The sequence below is a fragment of the Carassius auratus genome, chromosome 43 (genome assembly GCF_003368295.1).
Source record: "Carassius auratus strain Wakin chromosome 43, ASM336829v1, whole genome shotgun sequence".
NCBI classification, from domain to species: Eukaryota; Metazoa; Chordata; class Actinopteri; order Cypriniformes; family Cyprinidae; genus Carassius; species Carassius auratus.
Window position 1 is genome coordinate 6647788 of NC_039285.1, and position 19306 is coordinate 6667093.

At 36.8% G+C, this 19306-nt stretch overlaps 1 protein-coding gene across 4 annotated transcripts; it reads right to left on the reverse strand.

Annotated features, from left to right (window-relative positions):
- Positions 1 to 288: 288 nt before the first annotated feature.
- On the reverse strand, positions 289 to 18725 carry LOC113061575 (transcription factor RFX4-like). Of its 4 annotated transcripts, none has more exons than XM_026230778.1 (18): positions 17947 to 18725; positions 15235 to 15321; positions 14838 to 14898; positions 13825 to 13948; positions 12927 to 12988; positions 12149 to 12362; positions 11574 to 11651; positions 11314 to 11477; positions 10296 to 10396; positions 10144 to 10202; positions 9853 to 9997; positions 9141 to 9235; positions 8335 to 8452; positions 7144 to 7263; positions 5538 to 5696; positions 5193 to 5358; positions 4944 to 5082; positions 289 to 1504 (listed from the first exon to the last, which is right to left on the reverse strand). In XM_026230778.1, the coding sequence occupies exons 1-18, from the start codon at positions 17987 to 17989 to the stop codon at positions 1235 to 1237; spliced, it is 2205 nt and encodes a 734-aa protein (XP_026086563.1). In that variant the 5' UTR covers positions 17990 to 18725; the 3' UTR covers positions 289 to 1234. The 4 variants fall into 4 exon arrangements, with proteins under 4 accessions (XP_026086563.1, XP_026086564.1, XP_026086562.1 ...); XM_026230779.1 differs by having other exon boundaries at positions 5193 to 5319; positions 5538 to 5699; positions 17947 to 18715; XM_026230777.1 differs by having other exon boundaries at positions 5538 to 5699; positions 17947 to 18711.
- Between the last annotated feature and the right edge of the window lie 581 nt (positions 18726 to 19306).

Sequence of the window (19306 nt, forward strand, 5' to 3'; positions counted from 1 at the left end):
TGGGGGTGAACAAAGACCTCCTGTAGCAAAATGATGCATTTTTGTAAGAAAAATATCCATATTCAAAACGTAATAATCACTTTAATGTAGCTTGCACCAACAGTTGTACACTGAAACAGCTCCGGATGAGGTCTGCATTGCGGCGTTGTGTCCATGTAAGTATTTTATTGCTGTATATATAGCTATAGCAGTATGTGTACAATTAAATTCTTATATATTCCAAACATAGACATACAGAGTAAAATAATAATAATAATAATAATAATAATAATGAGATATAATATGTACTGAGTTTAAAAAATCTTTATGTGGCAACAAATAAATCCACATATATCATTTACATGGTAACAGCTGTCCCCACAGAAGTTACTGAGTGCTTTTATTTACAAGAGAAAGTGACTAAAGATAATAAATGTTACATTTTCATATTCTTTCCTTTTTATTCCTACCCATAGGGTAATAGGTCCACAGTACCTTTGAGTGCATTCAAGAACACACAAACCTAGGTTAACACTTTTCGGTTCCTAAAATCATACGAAACTGGATATACAGTTCAGACACAGATAAACAATTCAAAGGGACACAATGTTACAAAGCTACAGAAAAGATTTCTAATATTTTCTCAGCTTCGCACTGAAGTAATTCTGCATTTGTGTAAAATGAGAGGTCTTTATTTGTTTTTAACTCCTATGATGAACGTATTGTGGCAGCTGACCAAGAGGGCGTTCTGAGATAAAATATTAAGGCATTTCTTCCTGGTGCTGAGAATGTGGTGTGCTTATGCTAGGAAAGTAGCAAACTTTGATGTTGAAAAGAAACCCTACTGTGGTCTCATTAATATCACTGACGTCAAAAACCCAGTCTGTGGTAACAGAACACTGTAGGATGCATACATATTTACTTTTAAATAAGGTAAGCAACCAAAGTTTTTGCACAGTAAATTACTGAGTGGCCTATAATGACCACGAGAGATAAATGAGAAACAGGCAGGGAAAGGCACAACTGGGACACTGCCTTTTGCACTCTCACAATGATCGCAATTCCAAAAGAGTTTCGTTGGCAGCTTGCACTGTAAACACAGACCACACCAATAAAAACATCTCTGAAACAATGTCATTCCCACTCAAATACATTCTCTGTAATTATGTTAAATATGGGCTGCTGCTGGTTTTATCTGTCCAGCTTTGCACATGCAGACATCGCCTCTTGGACGGAGACTCTCGGAAGGGTACAATCATTTTGCCCACCCAGTCGTTGCCTCCCCATTAATATAGGCAAATCCTGGAAAATGTTGTGCATGCTCATATTCAGAGTTCCTGCGTGGGGCGAGAGGGGAGTACATGTCTCCGGTGGAGTAGCGTGACGTGTGGACAGTGGGGCTGGTGTAACAGCTGTTGGCCGCGGACATATCCGGCCATCGTGGGGTAACCGCGCTCGAGTGTAAAAGCGGAGACCCACTCATCAAACAGGACTCCATTCTGGACATCTGGCTGTTGAGTGGATACTAAAGACAGAAAGAAACATGGATAATATCAGAAGTGGCTCATGTGGTGCATTTCCTAAACAAACCTCATTTTCTTTGTGTATATTGTGGAATGCCTAAAACACCCTTAACCACTGTCAAATCACTGTATCAAATGTTTTCTTTATTAATAAATATTTATAATTATAACAATACTTATAATAATAATTTGACACAACATAAATATGCAATAATAAAGTGATGAAAATGATTATAATATAATTAATAATAATGACTAACAGTAACAGCAAATAAAAAACAATTAGCTGTAATAACAATAATTTTATATATAAGTAGTAGTAATAATAAATAGTATTAATGTTAGTATTAGTAGTATAGCATTTCTATAGCATTCTTTTTATTAATAATAATAATAATAATAATAATAATAATAATAATAATAATAATAATATCAGCAATATCAGTAAAATAAACAACAATAAAAACATTAACAACAACACTACTACTAGTAATAATAATAGTATGGCATTTCTTTATTTTTTATTTAATATATAATAAGACGACAATGAATTATAAGTATTTATTAACATTATTATTTTATTTTATTTTTGCTATTATTATTATTATCATCATCATAAATCAAAATTAAGGAATGCCATACTACTACTACTAATAGCAATAATCAATAATATATTTGCTGCTAATGTTATTATTATAATTATTATTTAAATGTAGAAACTTCTGACAGGACCAACTGACCTAACAGGACATAAATTCTTCCCCAAAGTTATGTTATTCAATCACATTTTTTAACTGTTTAAATGATCATGCCAGACTATCTAGTGATTAACTAGAAATACAAAAATTCAGCATAATTTGAACATCTGTTCTTGATGCATAGAAGAAAAAGGCCTTTTAAGTTAACATGGCACTATTTCTTAAAAGACCCCCAAAAAGGCATTTTTGTTACTGTGTGTAAAAGACCAAAAACAAAACTGAGCACAAGATATGTGTCTATCTAAAACACTCTGTTCTCTCATTGGAAGTCAGCATAATCTTCATTTGTCTCCTCTACACTGATTCCTTCAGTGTAGCTATATCAAACAAAGCATGGGCATTGTATCTATTTTAAGTTTATGGAAAATAAGTGGAAGTCAAAATCTATAAGTGTTCTCTAAATAGAAACAATCTACAGTTAGAGCTTTTATGAATGACTATGGCATGGAAAAAAGTCAGACGGGGTCAGAGACCAAGATGTGCTGCTTGGTGACCTCTTGTTCATGCAGAGAGAAGAAACCATTGAATAACAATATTTTAATAAACGCCTTTCCATCTGGATCTCTAGTCATGTCAGACTCTGTTTCTGTCTTGTGTTGTGTTCTCCTCCCCTACGTGCTCCATGACCCAGTTTTCCCTCATGTCTGATGATGTTCATTTGTCCCAGGTGTTTCCTATGTTTATTATGTAATTGATTTCAGGTGATCTTCACTGTGTCCCTCCTTTTGCCTTGTGTATTTATAATGAGCCCTTTTCTGAGCTTCTTTGTCCGGTTTTGAATATCGTCTTACCCGCTACTTGTGTGATTTCCTGATTCCTTGGATGTTCATTAAAGTCTGTTCGTGTGAAGTTTACACCTCGTCTCCTCGTTCCCTCAAAGAAGCGAACGTGACAAAAAATCGGACCAAAACATTAAGCGGCGCCCCCTCTCCCTGTATTTGTTTTCCTTTTTGAAAAGTCTTTTGTTTTCCCGTTTTTTCTGAAACTCTGAGGCCCAGCTGATCCCCAATTACAAAGGCAGACTAGGCCAGAGAGCTCCTGACAGGAAATTACCATCACACCCGCTTTGACTTTCAATATATGTAATGCAGATCCCTGCCTCTCCATCCACAGAAAAATAGTTGAATCCAACCTTGCACGCTCCCTCTATCTCAAGTACTATACAGGATACTTCAACTATGCACTCAGTTTCTGAGCTAGTACTATGCAGCATGAATATTTTGTATACACTAGGTATATCTAAAATGAACATTTCACACACTGATAAACCATCGTGCTTGTCCACAATTCTGTAAACCACTGCAAATATTTTTGTATCTCCTAGAGCTTTCAGGCCACATCCACTAAACTTGGCACAGGCCTACAGACTGTTCGTAGAGTACCATATTTTTCCTAACTGAACAGACTAATGGTTTTCCTGTACCTAATAATCAAATCAAAGGCCATAAACATGTAATAAAAAAGGTTACCTACAATCCAGAACACTAAAGCAACCACAAATAGCTTTTAAACTTCAACTCTCTCTTAAAAATGAATCAGTTATTCAAACTACATACTGTTCTAACATATCCTTTAAATTTCATATATTCAAACATTCTAAGTTCTCCAACTACATAACATCTAAATAAACTTATCAAGGAAATGTTAACTACTTAAAGCTTTTCCAAGCCAGCATTCAAAATTTTCAAAAAATCTTAATGGAAAATGTTGCTTTTGCTAATTTATAATAAAGCAATAAGAGCATTTTGAGATTTAGCAATTGTTTTTTTCAATAAACTTTAACCAGAGGGCTCTCTAGAGGTTTAACAAAGACAATTAACTAAGCTTTTTCTTTTTTACATATATATATATATATATATATATATATATATATATATATATATATATATATATATATATATATATATCTCATCCACTTTACATGGAAATGCTAAATGACCTGTCCTTCTGATCAGGAGTTCAGCCTATTACCTCAGTGTATACTGAGCTAAGCAAACATTATCTTTCCATAAACCTCAGTGGATAACAGTTACCAGAACATTTCAGATGCTAATGACTGTAATACATCAAGCACCATTCACATTCACACAAGTATTCTTCTCTCAGTTACAAACCCTGTAAAAGAGACAAGGCTGGAATACACTTCCACTCTAAAAACTGGGGAATACACAACTATTTACATCTGTTATAAGGTTTATTTAGTTAATGTTCATTCCTGGCCTCTTTGTACATGATTCATCTTTGATTAAAATAGTTTGCTTTGGTTTTCGCTTTAATCAAAATAGATTTTCTTAACTTTACTCTTATATTTTTAAGTCCAGTCCAAAATGTGTTTTTTTTTCATGTTAGTTAATAATAATAATAATTTCTCATTATTTTTTATTTTATATCACATAATTGTGGCTTAGTATGTAATAATTTTGATTGCAATTATGAAAATTGACAACAAGTTGATTTTTTGTTACAATTTTGACTTTACCTCAGAATTATGCCAGTTTCTGATTTGCATCATAATTATGATTTATCATAACTGTGATAAAACTTTATTTCAGACCAAGTGACCAAATTGTGAAACTATATTCTATAATCATGTGTTTTAGAAGTAGTTCAGAGCTTGTGGATAAATAGTATCATATTAAAATAGTACTGTATGATTTTACAATTTTGGTGGGAGGAGCCTAACCTGTGCTGAGGTCCGGTGGTATGATGAATAGTGCAGAGGGGTGGGCAGCCCTGGTTCGTGGGTCAAACTGGAGTACTGACTCTGGATTGCATGATGGTGCTGGTTTGCGTAGCTGCTGTAATTATAGCTGCCAGTATAGCTAGAAAAAAAAGGTACTCAGTAAAAATCTCTCAAAACATTTCATAATCCATACTGTAATGTCATATTCAGTACATCATTTAATGTCATATCATTCATTTGGGAGCTTACCCATGCTCATCCCGATGTGGGTAAACTGGCATCCTGTGGACAGATGAGGAGCTATGTAGAGGGGGTCCGTCTCTCATGCAGGAAAGCTGGGATCCAGTTTCGGGTGGGCTGCCACCTGATGTTGTCACTGTGTATGTAAGGGACCAGGTATATGACTGAACAGCTCCTGGCACATACACAGACATACATGTACAGAGAAACGTGTTTGGCTTATTAATTAATTGATCTTACTGTGAGATTTAATGGATGCATGAAATGGGCTGTGCCAAATGTACAGTTGAATGTGATACTGTGTTGTGTGGATTGAGATTTAGAATCAGTTTAGAGTCAATCTACACTATTTACCTGTGGTAGCTGATATGCTGGTGTACTCTGGAGACTGGGCTGAATTGGGGGATACTACTGCCGGTACACCCACTGAGTTAACAGACTTGGCAGGAGAGTAGGGTCCAGGTGACGTAGATGTGGGGGTGGAACCCATAAGCATCAGCTCTTCCCCAGAATCTGCTATAGTAGTACAAAATAAAAGTCAAAAGTTAAGACATTTTCGTGATTCTTTGTTGCAATCTTTGTGGGCTGTTGTGGCCTAATGGTTAGAGAGTTGGACTTGTAACCTGAAGGTTGCAGGTTCGAGTCTCAGGTCTGGTGGGAATTGTTGCTGGGGGGAGTGTATGTACAGCGATCTCTTCCACCCTCAATACCACGACTGAGGTGAGACCCATTGAGCAAGGTGAGTGAGTGAGCGTCACAGTGTGTGTATGTGTGCACATGGATTGGTTAAATGCAGAGCAAAAATACAGAGTATAAGTCACCACACTTCACTTCAACCACAATTTTTTGCATGCTGGTGTAAGATTCCCCAGCAGATCGGATGTGACGTTCCCGGTCAACCAGCTTAGACAACCTCTTCCACCAGTTAGATCAGCACTAAACCAAGACTAACTACCATAAGATACACAAATGATCTTTCATATGAAACAATAGTCAGAAATATCTTTATATTGAACCTATAGACAAAATATAAATCTTTTAAAAAAGAAATGTTTCCATAGGTGTTTTTGCAGCTTTTGTGGCTCATATAGTAGGATATTAGAAAATATGGAGCTCATACTCAAAGAGCTGCTGATATTCATATAGACAAAAATTAAGATGAAACTGATCCTTTGTAATTTAAATCCATAAGATCAGTTTAGCAGACTACTTCTATATAATTAATATGAATATCATTTGTCACTCCATATGTCCCAAGGCCAATTTAGACTCCACCAACAGACACAAACTATTTCTGACAGCTGACCGAGTACAGCACTTCACTTTCAAAACCCGATGTTCAACAATGAATCTAGTTTTACAATCAAAGCTCTGTTTGTTTCCAAAAGCTTGATGTGTCATATTTGATACTTGCATGGATAATCAGGTAAACATAGGTTGCTTCAAACCAGTTACCAGGAAGTGTACATTCTGAAATATCACTAATAATATAAACTTATTTATATTTTAAATTATAAAAATCTTTACATTTCATAGTGAACCTGCATACAAACCTCGACCTGAAAGAGTACATTTATAGAATTATACTAAAAGGCCTTTTACTTGCTGAAAAAGTATGAACTATAAATCACACAACAGAAGATATGTAGAATGTGTATTACAATGTACAGAGTTGTATACATAAGGAAGGTATATGTACAACCATTTTGTTTTTATCGTTTTGATCATTTATAAAGGCCTTATAGAAGTTTGTGTATCAAATTTAAAATAATAGGCTCTATAGGCTTAATTTTATCTGAGGTTTGACTGTGCCATTTATGTTGTAGAATCTCCCTTCAAGTGAAGTCACCCACAGAACTAATGAAAACTATTATTTTAATGACAAATTAGCTTTCTGTTTTAGTCTCCAAACTGATGCCATGGGTGATCAGCTCTATTTCTTCTTTCAAATGGATCTCACCTGGTGTCCCCTCTGCTTTCATAGCCCTCATGAGTTCATTGGCTCTCTCCTGGCAGTGCAGAGACTCAAGCAGGTATAGTATGTAGTCATCAAACATGAGGTGGATCAGATGGAATGAGCCTATAAATACAAAAAAAATCCATTTACCATAAAAAGTTAAAGTGAAGTGACATACAGCCAAGTATGGTGATCCATACTCAGAATTCGTGCTCTGCATTTAACCCGTCCAAAGTGCACACACACAGCAGTGAACACACACACACACACACTGTGAACACACACCGGGAGCAGTGGGCAGCCATTTATGCAGTGACACCCGGGGAGCAGTTGGGGGTTCGGTGCCTTGCTCAAGGACACCTAAGTCATGGTATTGCCGGCTGAAACTCGAACCCACAACCCTAGGGTTAGGAATCAAACTCTTTAACCACTAGGCCACGACTTCCCTTTCTACCAATTCAAGTCTCCTGCCCAATTAATAAATGTAGTTTTTGTGGACCATAAAGCATTAACCATCAAATGCAATTCAATTTGAATCTTGAATCGAAGCCTCAAGTGAACAAAATGATTCGATGTTGTTAATTAGAGCAAAACTGAACCACATTTAAATGGTAAAAGTCCAAAACCAAGTCAGAACCAATCTAACAGTCCAACCATAAACTCTACAGAGTTACTAAAGCATATGATGCTTTGAGTTGATGTTCTGAATCAGATGGGGGAAAGAATTCATAAGGAGCATGGCACAATCCTTGCATTGTGTTAGCAACTCCAGCCACTATGTGCATAATAAACATTGTGGCTTTTCAGAGGACTGGGCGCAATACTGCCCGGTCATAAAATGGGAAGAAGGGGGAAAGACTTGGTGGGGGTTAGCCTTTGTTAATTAGCTGTTTTGTACAGAGAGCTGCATTATCAAAACACTATAACCAACTGTGCCTTTGATATTCACAGACAGTGCTGACAAGGAGGGGGCCTTTACCTCTTTTATGGCCCTTCTTTCAATTACTTTGCTATAGACAGCTAGGTGGTGTAAGCCAAGAGTTAGCAAAGCTGCCATTTTAGTTCAAAGTTGACAGTTGGTGTTGTGGGTTGAGAAACTTTTAGTTAACATGACAAACCAAATCAATTAAAAGAAGATTCATATCTACTTTCCCAAATAGGATGATTTTGAAAAAATGGTGCAGCCTGACTCACCGAAGCTGGGTGCGCTATGCAGCGTCATATCCCGGATAACTCTGGTCCCGAAACACGACCACATGAGGAGGAACTGCTGAGCTACTCTCTTCAGACATCCGGGTCTCTTCCCTGCCACCTAAATGGAGAATTACCATGAGAAAAGCCTGGGGGAGGGCACAGGGGCCTTAACCTTCAGGTCCAAACTGGGGTCTAACCCCCAAGAATGAAAAACATGTCAACAAGTCAACTTTTGATTTGCCCCTGAGGAAACACCCTCCCATTGAACTATTGTTTGGTAGGTAGTAGAAGTTCCCATGGAAACCAGATTTACAAGCCCATTTCTGGACTATAATGGGCATGAAAAGGGGCAATGAAGACATTATTAAGTTGGGGAATTGCATCACGAGAGGTCTTAAGTATGTTGTGACGGCATTTAGAGTTGCATGGGTTGGACACCTGCAGTTTGGATTTGAAGAACATAAACAGGGCTTGAAAAGGGCTATGAAAATCTACTGCTATTTACATCTCTATAATGAATAAATCTAATTGTAATGATACAAATTACAATATTAGATTATTAATAACAAAAATAAATAATTTAGCAATAATTCATATATATTTTTAAATGGCAAAATGTCAATAACATTTTGTTAAATAAATTATTACTTTTATTCAGCAAGGACTCATTAAATGAATCAAAAGTGTCAGTTAAGACATTTATAACATATATATATATATAACAAAATATCTAGTTTTATAATCATCATACAGCAAATTAAGTGTAAATTAAGCATAAAATGAATTTTCATGGCCTGTACACTTACCCTCACGACACATCTCTCCACCATAGAGTCCAGCCATTCGATGTAGGCTTCAATGGGTGACTGGTCCTCCAGCAGTCTGTCAAATTCTTGATAGACTTAAAAAAAGAAAGAAAACGAAAAGAAAACAGATAGATAGACAGATTAACAATACATTTGAGTAGAAAGAAAAAAAAAAAAAAAATCACATGCACCCAAAATTTTAATTCTTTTTTTTTTTTGAAGCATTAATTTCACAATATCAGTTTTTATTTCTTGAAAAAGTTGCAAAAATACGACTGGCAAAGACTTGAGATCTCGGTATGAAACATAGAGAGAGAGAGAGAGAGAGAGAGAGGAGCTCAGAATCCTCTTTCGAAGATGACATGACAGAATCTTTGAACTTTGACCTGATCAGTCATGTGAGAGGTTGACGCTGAAATGAATTTGAAATGCTCTTCAGGGTGTCAAACTGTGAGTGTTAACCTCTCAGTGTCTGTGGTTAAAGCTCGACTCTCATGGTCGTGGGAATGATTCAGCGCCGGTTGACAGCTACTGTGTGAAATCTGAATCATAATCCAGCAGGGCTTTGAACACAGCGCTGCATGTGATTCTGCTGCAATAACACTACGGTACAAGCAAACTACTCTAAACTAGTACAACACAGAAACACTAATAAATCATTCTGAATGAAACCGGCTAGGTCTCATCTAAAACCTTTTCATTGAAATCTTACACTGGATGATAAGTCTCCTCTGGTCCTCTCTGGAGTCTTCCATTGTATAAAGAGTCTGTTTAGTGATGCTGTTAAGGTCTACGTTCCTCCAATCCTCAAGCATCTGAAAGGTGATGTCTGCACTGTGGATCACAGTTCGAGAAGCCTGCAAGAGAAAGTATATAACTAAAATTTCAGCTTGCACTGTGACTAATCATATGTATTTGTGAAAACATGATTCAAACATGATGGAGAATTGGAGACAAAGAGAAAAATGTTAAATATTAAAAACAAAGTTGCTGTATAAGCTACCTGACAGAGATGGTTTAATGATGTCTGTCGTTTAAGTATCTGGGAAAATCTTCTTGACACTGAGAATAAAACATATTTATTCAAAAATAGCCTTAGAATACCAGCGAGATTAATTTTGTTGTTTTTTTATTCTTGAATATCTTAGCACATACATTCAAACTTTATGTTGCGCAAGTTCTCAGGCAGGTCATGTAATGCCACTTTCAGCCACTCGTCCAGCTGCTTGGCAAACTTTCTGATCACCTGAGTGAGGCTGCATTATCCAAAACACACAAACAAGGATATAGTGTAGTACAGTATGCATAAGTACATTACACAGTACAAAGGATGCTCTGACGCATTAAAATTTTTGACCTTTTACCTGGGGCAATACAAACAGGAGTCATGCGTCATTTATGGGAAATCTTCCCAAACCCTTAACCATCAGTTAATTACACTGATGTAAATGTTTGATATGCAAATGCCAGCAATGATCCCACAGTATTAAGGGTATTTATTTAGCTTGAAGACAAAATTCCATTTGACCAATGTTGATGGGTGTTTTAATGCCATGCCAGCTTTCTTGTCTATTTTCAAGACAATGCCGCACGTTCAATTTAAAAACCTACTAAAGGACTCTACTCTGGCATGAGGATCTTCATTTGATATGAAGAATTTGTGTGTGATACTGTAATGTCTATTCGGCATTGTGTATATATGATCTGATTCCAGCTATTACTGAAAATAAAGTTGTGGCTTTTACCACCAGTAGGGTTAATTTCATACAGTTTGTTGTTCTTACTGAGGCAGTTCTGATTATGTTAAATGTGAGATATAATGTTCAAATATGCACATAAAAAATATTTATAAGCTTGAAAAATCTTTGTTATCCTATTAATATGTGCTTTTACTTGACTTTAACTTTCTACTGTCACCAAGCCCTATTATTTTGTCAAATTCTCCTTTTACTTTCCAATTTTCCGTATAGGTACAACTTTTCAAAATCAAACCCTGTCATAGTGTTATGGTTTTTTTCTAAATATCCAATTTCACTCAGAATTATGTCACAACAAGGAAATAAAAAAGGTTGCATTTAGTTCTAGGTACTGCAGAACTTTCCAAAACTGCAAGTGCATAAATTGTGATATGCACTTTAAAAAAAAAATCTAAATAGACAGGAATGGGACTCACCTGTCAGGCAGAGCCTGTAGGACGGAGGGCATGAGGACTCCTGAGATGGCCTTGTACAATATGGAGTCACACACACCAACTATATTAACCACTGTAGAAGAGCCCAAGACAGGGAGCATGTGTGGCGGCATGCCTTGCCAAAAGTGCAACAGGAAGCTCTGGACCTAGGCATATACACAAACACAAATAAACAATGCGATAACGCATAATGCCAACAGATGAAAAAGCTTGAAAAAAACAAAACAATTCAGAATGCAGACCTCATCAAAGTTGGCTCGTATGACCGTATCCAGTATCCTCTGGCAATGAGTTCTGTACATCATGATAAAGGTTGAGACCTTGTAGTGGAAAAAAGCTAATTTAAATGACTTTTTGTAATACTTTCCCTCAGAGAACAATTCACTTAGTGTTAATGATGCCATACCAAATTCATTCCTGACTCATGGTCATGCATTAATAAGACACTAAAAGACTCTAACACTAAAGAAGGAGGATACAAATACCAAACAACCAAGCTGCTTTCATGAACAATGCCTATTTACAAGGTCTTGCCAAAGCAGTGTATAAAAAGAGGCTTTAAAGATCAGAAACTCACAAACCATTTAAAATTACAGGCACCTTTTTAAAGCGAGACAGCTAGTGCCCATCCTTTGTCCAATGCGAGATCTTATTATCTACTCGAAAGATTAAGAGTTCGCTAGGAACCAACACATAAATCCTCCAGGTCCTCATCTAATTCAGGCCCAGGGTCTGACACATGAAAGCAGGAGGGGTGGGGAGCAGGCAGGAGGAGAGAGAGGGAGGTTAGCAGTTAAAGTTTTAGGGATCTGTTTACCTTCTCCTCTGGCAGACTGGCGGGCAGATTTAAGTCTTTGACATTTGGAAAGTCTGGCAGGAGAGTGCCCAGCTTGGAGCGCGGTGAATACGCCACTGTCTGTTTGGTGACCTCTTTCTTCCCCGTCTCGTTCACCCACGCAGCGCCCTTTTTAGAGTACATCACATCATAGTACTGAGAGCTCTCTTTCACAGCGATTCCATAGTAGTGATACCTAAGAGGGACAAGCGCGTGCCAAGTTGAAAATTATACATGAGTTGCAGTTTGTTTGCTGACTAAAACGTTTTTACTGAAAAAGTGTTCACAATCTCTGCACCGGTACTTTTTTATACACAAGAATAACATTTTGTCACATCATCTATGGAGCGTAAACGGATAACTGCATTTTGGGCCGTAGGTGAGATAAAGCATGAACAAATGTACTTTTTGTTTGGAATGAAATAATACAATTTCATACATTATAAATAATATAATCTCTCTCTCTCTCTCTCTCTATCTATCTATCTATCTATCTATCTATCTATCTATATATATATATATATATATATATATATATTTGAAAAAGTATCATATATTTTGTTGTAAATTTAAAAGTAATGCGTTACTTTACAAGTTACTTGAAAAAAAGTAATCTGATTATGTTACTCGAGTTGTAATAAATTACCCCCAACACTGCTTGTGGACTTCTGACTGTGACCTTCTTGACAAAACATATTTAAAGTGACATGACAAATGTAAAAAGTTAGAAATGTTTTCGGAAATTGAATAAGGAACTTACTTTGACTGGCCTCTGGTTCCTAGCCTCCGTGTAGTTAATTGAGGAAACTGTTGTCTTATTATCTGTTTGGATCAGGTAAAAAGAAAAATAAATACTCATGTATTAAGCTTTTCTGGGCACATATTTAGCGACATCAGTGTGTTATCTGTTACAACTATCACAAAAATATCTTCTCAATCATCTTGTTAGATTCATACACGTCCAAAGACATTTCTTTTCTCGCCAATCTCTCGTTCTCTCTCTACTTTTTGTCCATGAGCTCCTTGGTCCAGCTCCCGGTGCAGAAAACTTTGCAAACAGTGAAACTCTCTATTGTGTGGGATGAAAAAAAGAGGCCAAGCTGTGAAGTTTCTGTCAGGCTTGGCTTGATAAATGAGCAGACAGGGAGGCAGGTCCAACTCTCTCTCTCTTTTTTGTCCCGAATCAATGAAGCCTTCCTAAAGGACACCCCACGCTGCTCCAGCCACTGATCTAACATTCCGCAACATCTCACCCTTCCAAATTTCCTTTAATTACACATTAATCCAGGCCCCTTCTCTTTTTCAATATCCTCCGACAGGACCCGGGGGAGCAGGGTAAGGGTGTGTCGGGGGGGTGGCTATATGAGTAGTTGGGTTGAAGGGTTGTGGGAACAAGGGTGAACATGTTCATTGTTTATATTGTCCAGCTATGAGTTTGCAGAAGAGGTGTAAGAAAAGGCCACTGGCTGTGGCTCTTTATAATACCCAGTATTATGTCATGCTTTTTTTTTGTAACAGATGTTTTCCTTCCTCTTTCATGTGAACATGCATGTTTATAGGATCTTTGATGAGAGAAAACTCCATGATTACCTCATCAAAACTTGACTATCAGAAAAGGTGGAATATTTTACTTAATCACTGAAGCGTTGAATATTTACCTTCCCGAAGCTTGCAGCGTTGACCGGCTGAGAATCAAGTTTCTCACAGAAGTCCAAATAATGCATGTACAGTGCACTGCGAGGAATACAAACACCCTCTGCGATCTCATAGTTCTCCTCCAACCTGATGAAAACACAGTTCAGTCAGTGCACATGGAAGCTAGTGACTAGAAAACACTTCTCAAAAAATCATAAGTCAATACTAAACTCTGTAATTAAACATGGAGAAAACATAATAGTAGTTCTAAAACAAATATCATTGCCTTATCATCCAGTTACACAATTCAAGAATTGGCCAACATGAAATTTTAGTTTATTTTACATACTTTCAAGTAGTGCTTTCATAATTATATGCCAAATGTTCTTGCACTTACAATTTTGTTGTGATATGTGACCTTGGACCACAAAAGCATTCATAAGGGCAAATGTCTTGAATTGAGATGTATACATAATCTGAAAGTGGAATAAATAAGTGTTGCATTGATGTATGGTTTGTTATGATGGGACAATATTTGGACGAGATACAGCTATTTGGAAATCTGGAATCTAATAAAAAAGTGTGGTTTAGTGAATATTTCAAAAGAGAGAAACAAGTCAGACAAAAAGGGCTTGAAAATAAACATATAAACTGTTTGCGTGTGTGTGTGTGTGTGTGTGTGTTTTGCTAGTAAACTAGATTGAAAAACATGATTTTTTGAAGAAGCAATTTCTCTGTGAGGTTGTAAGTCTGTTTTCCTTTCTGATACTTGAATGCTGACAAATTAACAAACTGTTTATTACTGTTTATTAAACTAACAAGCTATGTGACATTTTACAAAATTGAGCCCTGAAACTATACACTGATAGTTAAATTTCTCAAAAACATTTTATTTCACAGACTGAAGTCAATTGTTGCTACTGGATGTAACTTAAAATATCAAAGCTAATTAAATTAAATATATATATATACACACACACACACATACACACACACACACACACAATTATATGATTAAGTGACATTTCTGACTCACCATTGTAATGTGGCAGGTGTTGAATGTGGCTTGGATGCTCGGTTGTTTTCCTTCTCCTCGTCTTATATAAGAAGAAAAACACAACAATCAGGTTCATAATTTCTATTTAATAAAGATTACATATAAATGTCTTAAATATTATATAATAAATTTAGCATTATATATATATATATATATATATATATATATATATATATATATATATATATATATATATATATATATATATATATATATACACACACATGTACATAAAATTGTATGTCGGAGTTTTACAAAGGTGCCCTTTAAAGACATGTTCTATCATAATACTCACATTACCTATGAAATAGTTGTTCATGTTTCATGTTGTTATATAGTTTCATTTCATTTATTCATGAATATTCCTTATACTTACTTTCGTCGTTGGACATATTTCCAGTAGAAGAGTGGCTGGAGAACCGTTTGCTTTCGTTTTCGTTCAGACATCTTTCAATCCAGCTCTCTGCAAAAGTAAAACATATACTAGACTTTTGTTTTAGAAGTTATTTGACAGCCATCAGACAACTAACTCAAACGGCAGGTGAGAAGCACTTTCGACTTGATTCAAATATTATTTTAGGGATGATTTGATGAAATTATTAACACTTAAATCTACATGGAGAACTGCTTGCTCTCGCATTCGCTAAGACATCTTTCAATCCAGCGCTCTGAACAATTAAGGCGTAATGTAGGCTATATACATATTTATACACACACACACACACACACACACACACACACACACATATATACGCCTTATTTATTGTAGGCATATATGGCTGTCTTCACAGTATTTGTTAAGACCAATCTTTTTCTTCTGCAAAGAAACAATATAACAATTAAACGTTTTAAACCACAAGTGTTTCATTTAGCTTGTTTTAATTGAATATATTTTTTTCTGTTCCATTCTATTTGTATTTATTTAAACATCGCCTACATTTCAACGCCATTTATCTTATTCTTCCCCATCAGCAGAAGCAACAGGTGCATGACCTCGCTATTTCTAAACTTAACTATTGTTTTTCTCCCCACAGCTTAGAAAAAAAAATTGAGAAGGGTTGAACTGTAATTGTTCATTTGTAAATTCTATATAACGTGAATTATTCTTGTTCACACGTTATTGCAGCCGCTGTCTATGGAGTTGAGGGCCATAATAATGACGGTGCAATTCAATTACAATCGATTGTGCGGATCTTTGGGCAGCTCGGATTCTATTTGAAATGTTTTCAGCAGAACTACAGGAATCCAGCATTGTCCCCGAGGCGAATTACAAGCGCGCGCACGCTCAATTTATTCCGCGCGCTCCTCCATAGTGGTGTCGTCATAATCGAACCTTTTTAGCGGGTTTTCGTTTCTGCTATGTAAGTAAACCTGCTCGTGTCCTTACATCACGAAACAGAAACACTTATAATATAATTCGATTCGAACTTATGTCAGTCATGTTGTCCTGCACTGGCCATGGCAACGGTCACTATAGCATCGGTTGCCAAGACTGCGAGTCGATTGGGAAACCAAATGGCGGCTGAAGTTATAGTGATAGTTATCAGACTTAAAACTTCTGTTGTTGAAGTCATTTGACAGCCATTAGACAACTAACTACTCAAACGGCAGGTGTAAAGTGAGAGGCAGCTTCGACTTGATTCAAATATTATTGCAGGTCTTAATTTTGGGAGCTAAAAAATACTTGAATGTGGCCTAGCTTTAATGCGTCATAATAATCAAATCCTCATGATCAGTTTCATCAGGAGACAAACAAGCAGAATTAATAATAATAATAATAATAATAATAATTCCTCACAGTAGCCTATTAGCCTACAAGGCATCTAATAAGTGGGTTAAGGCCAATTATTATTATTATTTATTCAAGTTCTTGAAGTTGATTTATTTTTTACAAACTAGAAAACTAATTTTCCACAGTTATTGAGAGGCAAAATAAAGCTGAAGTGAGATAAACTAGTTAAATTGACTTAAAACGTGAAATATCCCTCACATTAAAAAATATATTTTATGAGGTAGCCTAGTTTTTTAAAGGTCACTATCAGTGATGACACAAGATAATAAAAGGCTGTCTAAACGATTTATTTGACTTTTGAAATAGTATTAACATGCTTTGAAATGCCACCAATGGTTATTTTTACTTTTAACAACATAGTCAAGTTTATTTTTGCTGACATTTTATTTTAAATGTATTATTATAATATAATTATTATTATTATTATGCAGCTGTTAATATGAAGTAGCCTATATTTAAAAAAAAATCTCAGAAACTAATCTCTGTTAAGATTGGCCCAGTCAATTGAAATCAGATTTTCTGTCTGTAATTTAATTTTTTGCCCTCTGAACAGTTCTCTAAATAATTGGATTAAATCCAATTTAAAAGCGAGACTGATCCGAGATCATTTATAATCATGCATTGAATATATGCGTGTAAATATATATAAGCGTGTAAAAGTGTCATCTGAATATGGCAACTATTCAATAATTAACTTCTTTTTTTTTCATAAAAAATTGCATTGAACAGAATTGAACAGAGTAACTGCTTTTTTAGGCCACATGGAACACTTTTAAAAACAAAATTAGTAAAAAAAAAAATTTGGATCAAAACACTACAGCAAGACATCTGTTTTCTAAATATTTTGTATGAATTATCACGTTTTCTTCAGAGTTTACGTATATCTTCAGAAGAAGCCATTTTATAGTTACCAGCAGTATAGTGCGGTTTCACTCAAGTCAAAACTTGGCTTGAGCAGGTGCATCATTTTCAGAAAACTGCGACAAACTCAGTACCTTATGCAAGTTTAGTTAAATTTAGGACTAACTTGCCATCAGTCCAATTGACCGAATCCCAAAACGGTATAAAACAATAATCTCAGCAAAAGAACACCCATCCCGAGCAATTAAAAACGAGGCCAAAAAAACATGCCAACTTATCTCTTGGTGAACTAGATTAAAGAGCTTCCCTTACGGAAGGTTAAAAAACTTTTTCTGATGCCAATCTCGGGTCACACAATCCCAAGGCCTGTTTCATGTTCCAAAAGAGCCCAGATCCCAAGCGTCTCAATGTCACAGCGGTACACCAGGAACCAACCTGTGGAATCCATGTCAGGCTCTTCCAGCAGCCCACAATGCATCCTCTTCCCAAGTACGTTCCAGGGGCTCCTCTGAGAAAATGGCTCCGTGCAGGACTCCCCCTCCTCAGCTCCCTCTGTCTCTCCGAGAGAACTGCCCGGCGCTGAGATGCATAAGATGTGAGGTCCGTGGAGAGGGTGGCGGTGGTGATGGAGGTGGGGGTTGTAGGAGCGGGTGGGGTGGAGACAGGGTCACAGACTCCAGAGATCCAGCGGGGGAAAAGCCAGAGCCGTCAAAATGTTTGCTGATGTTTCATGGGAAAGGGGCTGATTTTATAGGAGCCCTGATGGGGGACATGTCATTGATAGGCTCGGCAGGCTGATGAATGGCTTCGAGTCAGATGGGGATGTGGCAAGGCTCACTGGAAGTCTTTTGTGGGGCTGTTTTGAATAAGAAAAGCTCCCTTCCCAGAAAAAAAAGAGGCTTAGATCTACGCAATCCCAGCACTGTGGCCTCCCCGTCTCCCATTATAGCATTTAATACATTTTCGTACCCTCTTCGTACACACACACACACACACACTGCCCCCACTGCTTCAGTTTTAAAGTTCTCCATCCAAAGGCCACTTTCTGGCCCATTGCAGATTTTTTTGCTGTCTTTGATGCCGTTAATTGATCTCAAAATGGCAATGTCAAAGTTGCGTTCATTTAAAATCAGTGCAAAAAAAACAAAACACTGAACTCTCACACAAATGTTCATCATCATTTTGGATGCTTTTGACATCAAATGCCCATTAAGGCCATTGGCAAAACTGGAAAGAGAAAGTTTGGTGGACCCCCCTCCCCTTCTTGCTCTCTCCTTGAAGCAACCTTATTTTAGTGTGCCGGGAGGAGAGTGCGGCCACAAAAGCGGGAAGTAAAAGTGTAGAGCCTGAGGCTGGGAGGGCTCTGATGGAGTGCCTACAAACTGCAGAAGGGAAAGCTGTGATTAGAATATGAATGGAACCACGGGGGAAAGAGAGAGCAAGTAGGAGAAAGGGGGATTATGGTGGAACTGCTCCCCACTTGCTGGATGGCAGAGGAACGCTCGATACTACACCTATAACGATGCCAGGATGGGGTCCTCACTGCGAGGTGGTCAGACTTCAGCTAGAGATATTTGTCATTTGAGGTTTAGATGGAACTAGAGTACGGTGTCCCTCAAAACATGTTTGAACACCTAATTTAAGATTTGATCATTGCATTACATACAAAATATAAAACCAACTTGAGCAAATCATTGTTAAAAAGGCTTTCTGGTTGTCAAATATGAATGCAGAATGTCCACAGAGGATAGTTCGTTTAATTAAATTACTGAGAAAACTTGACAATTGACTACCT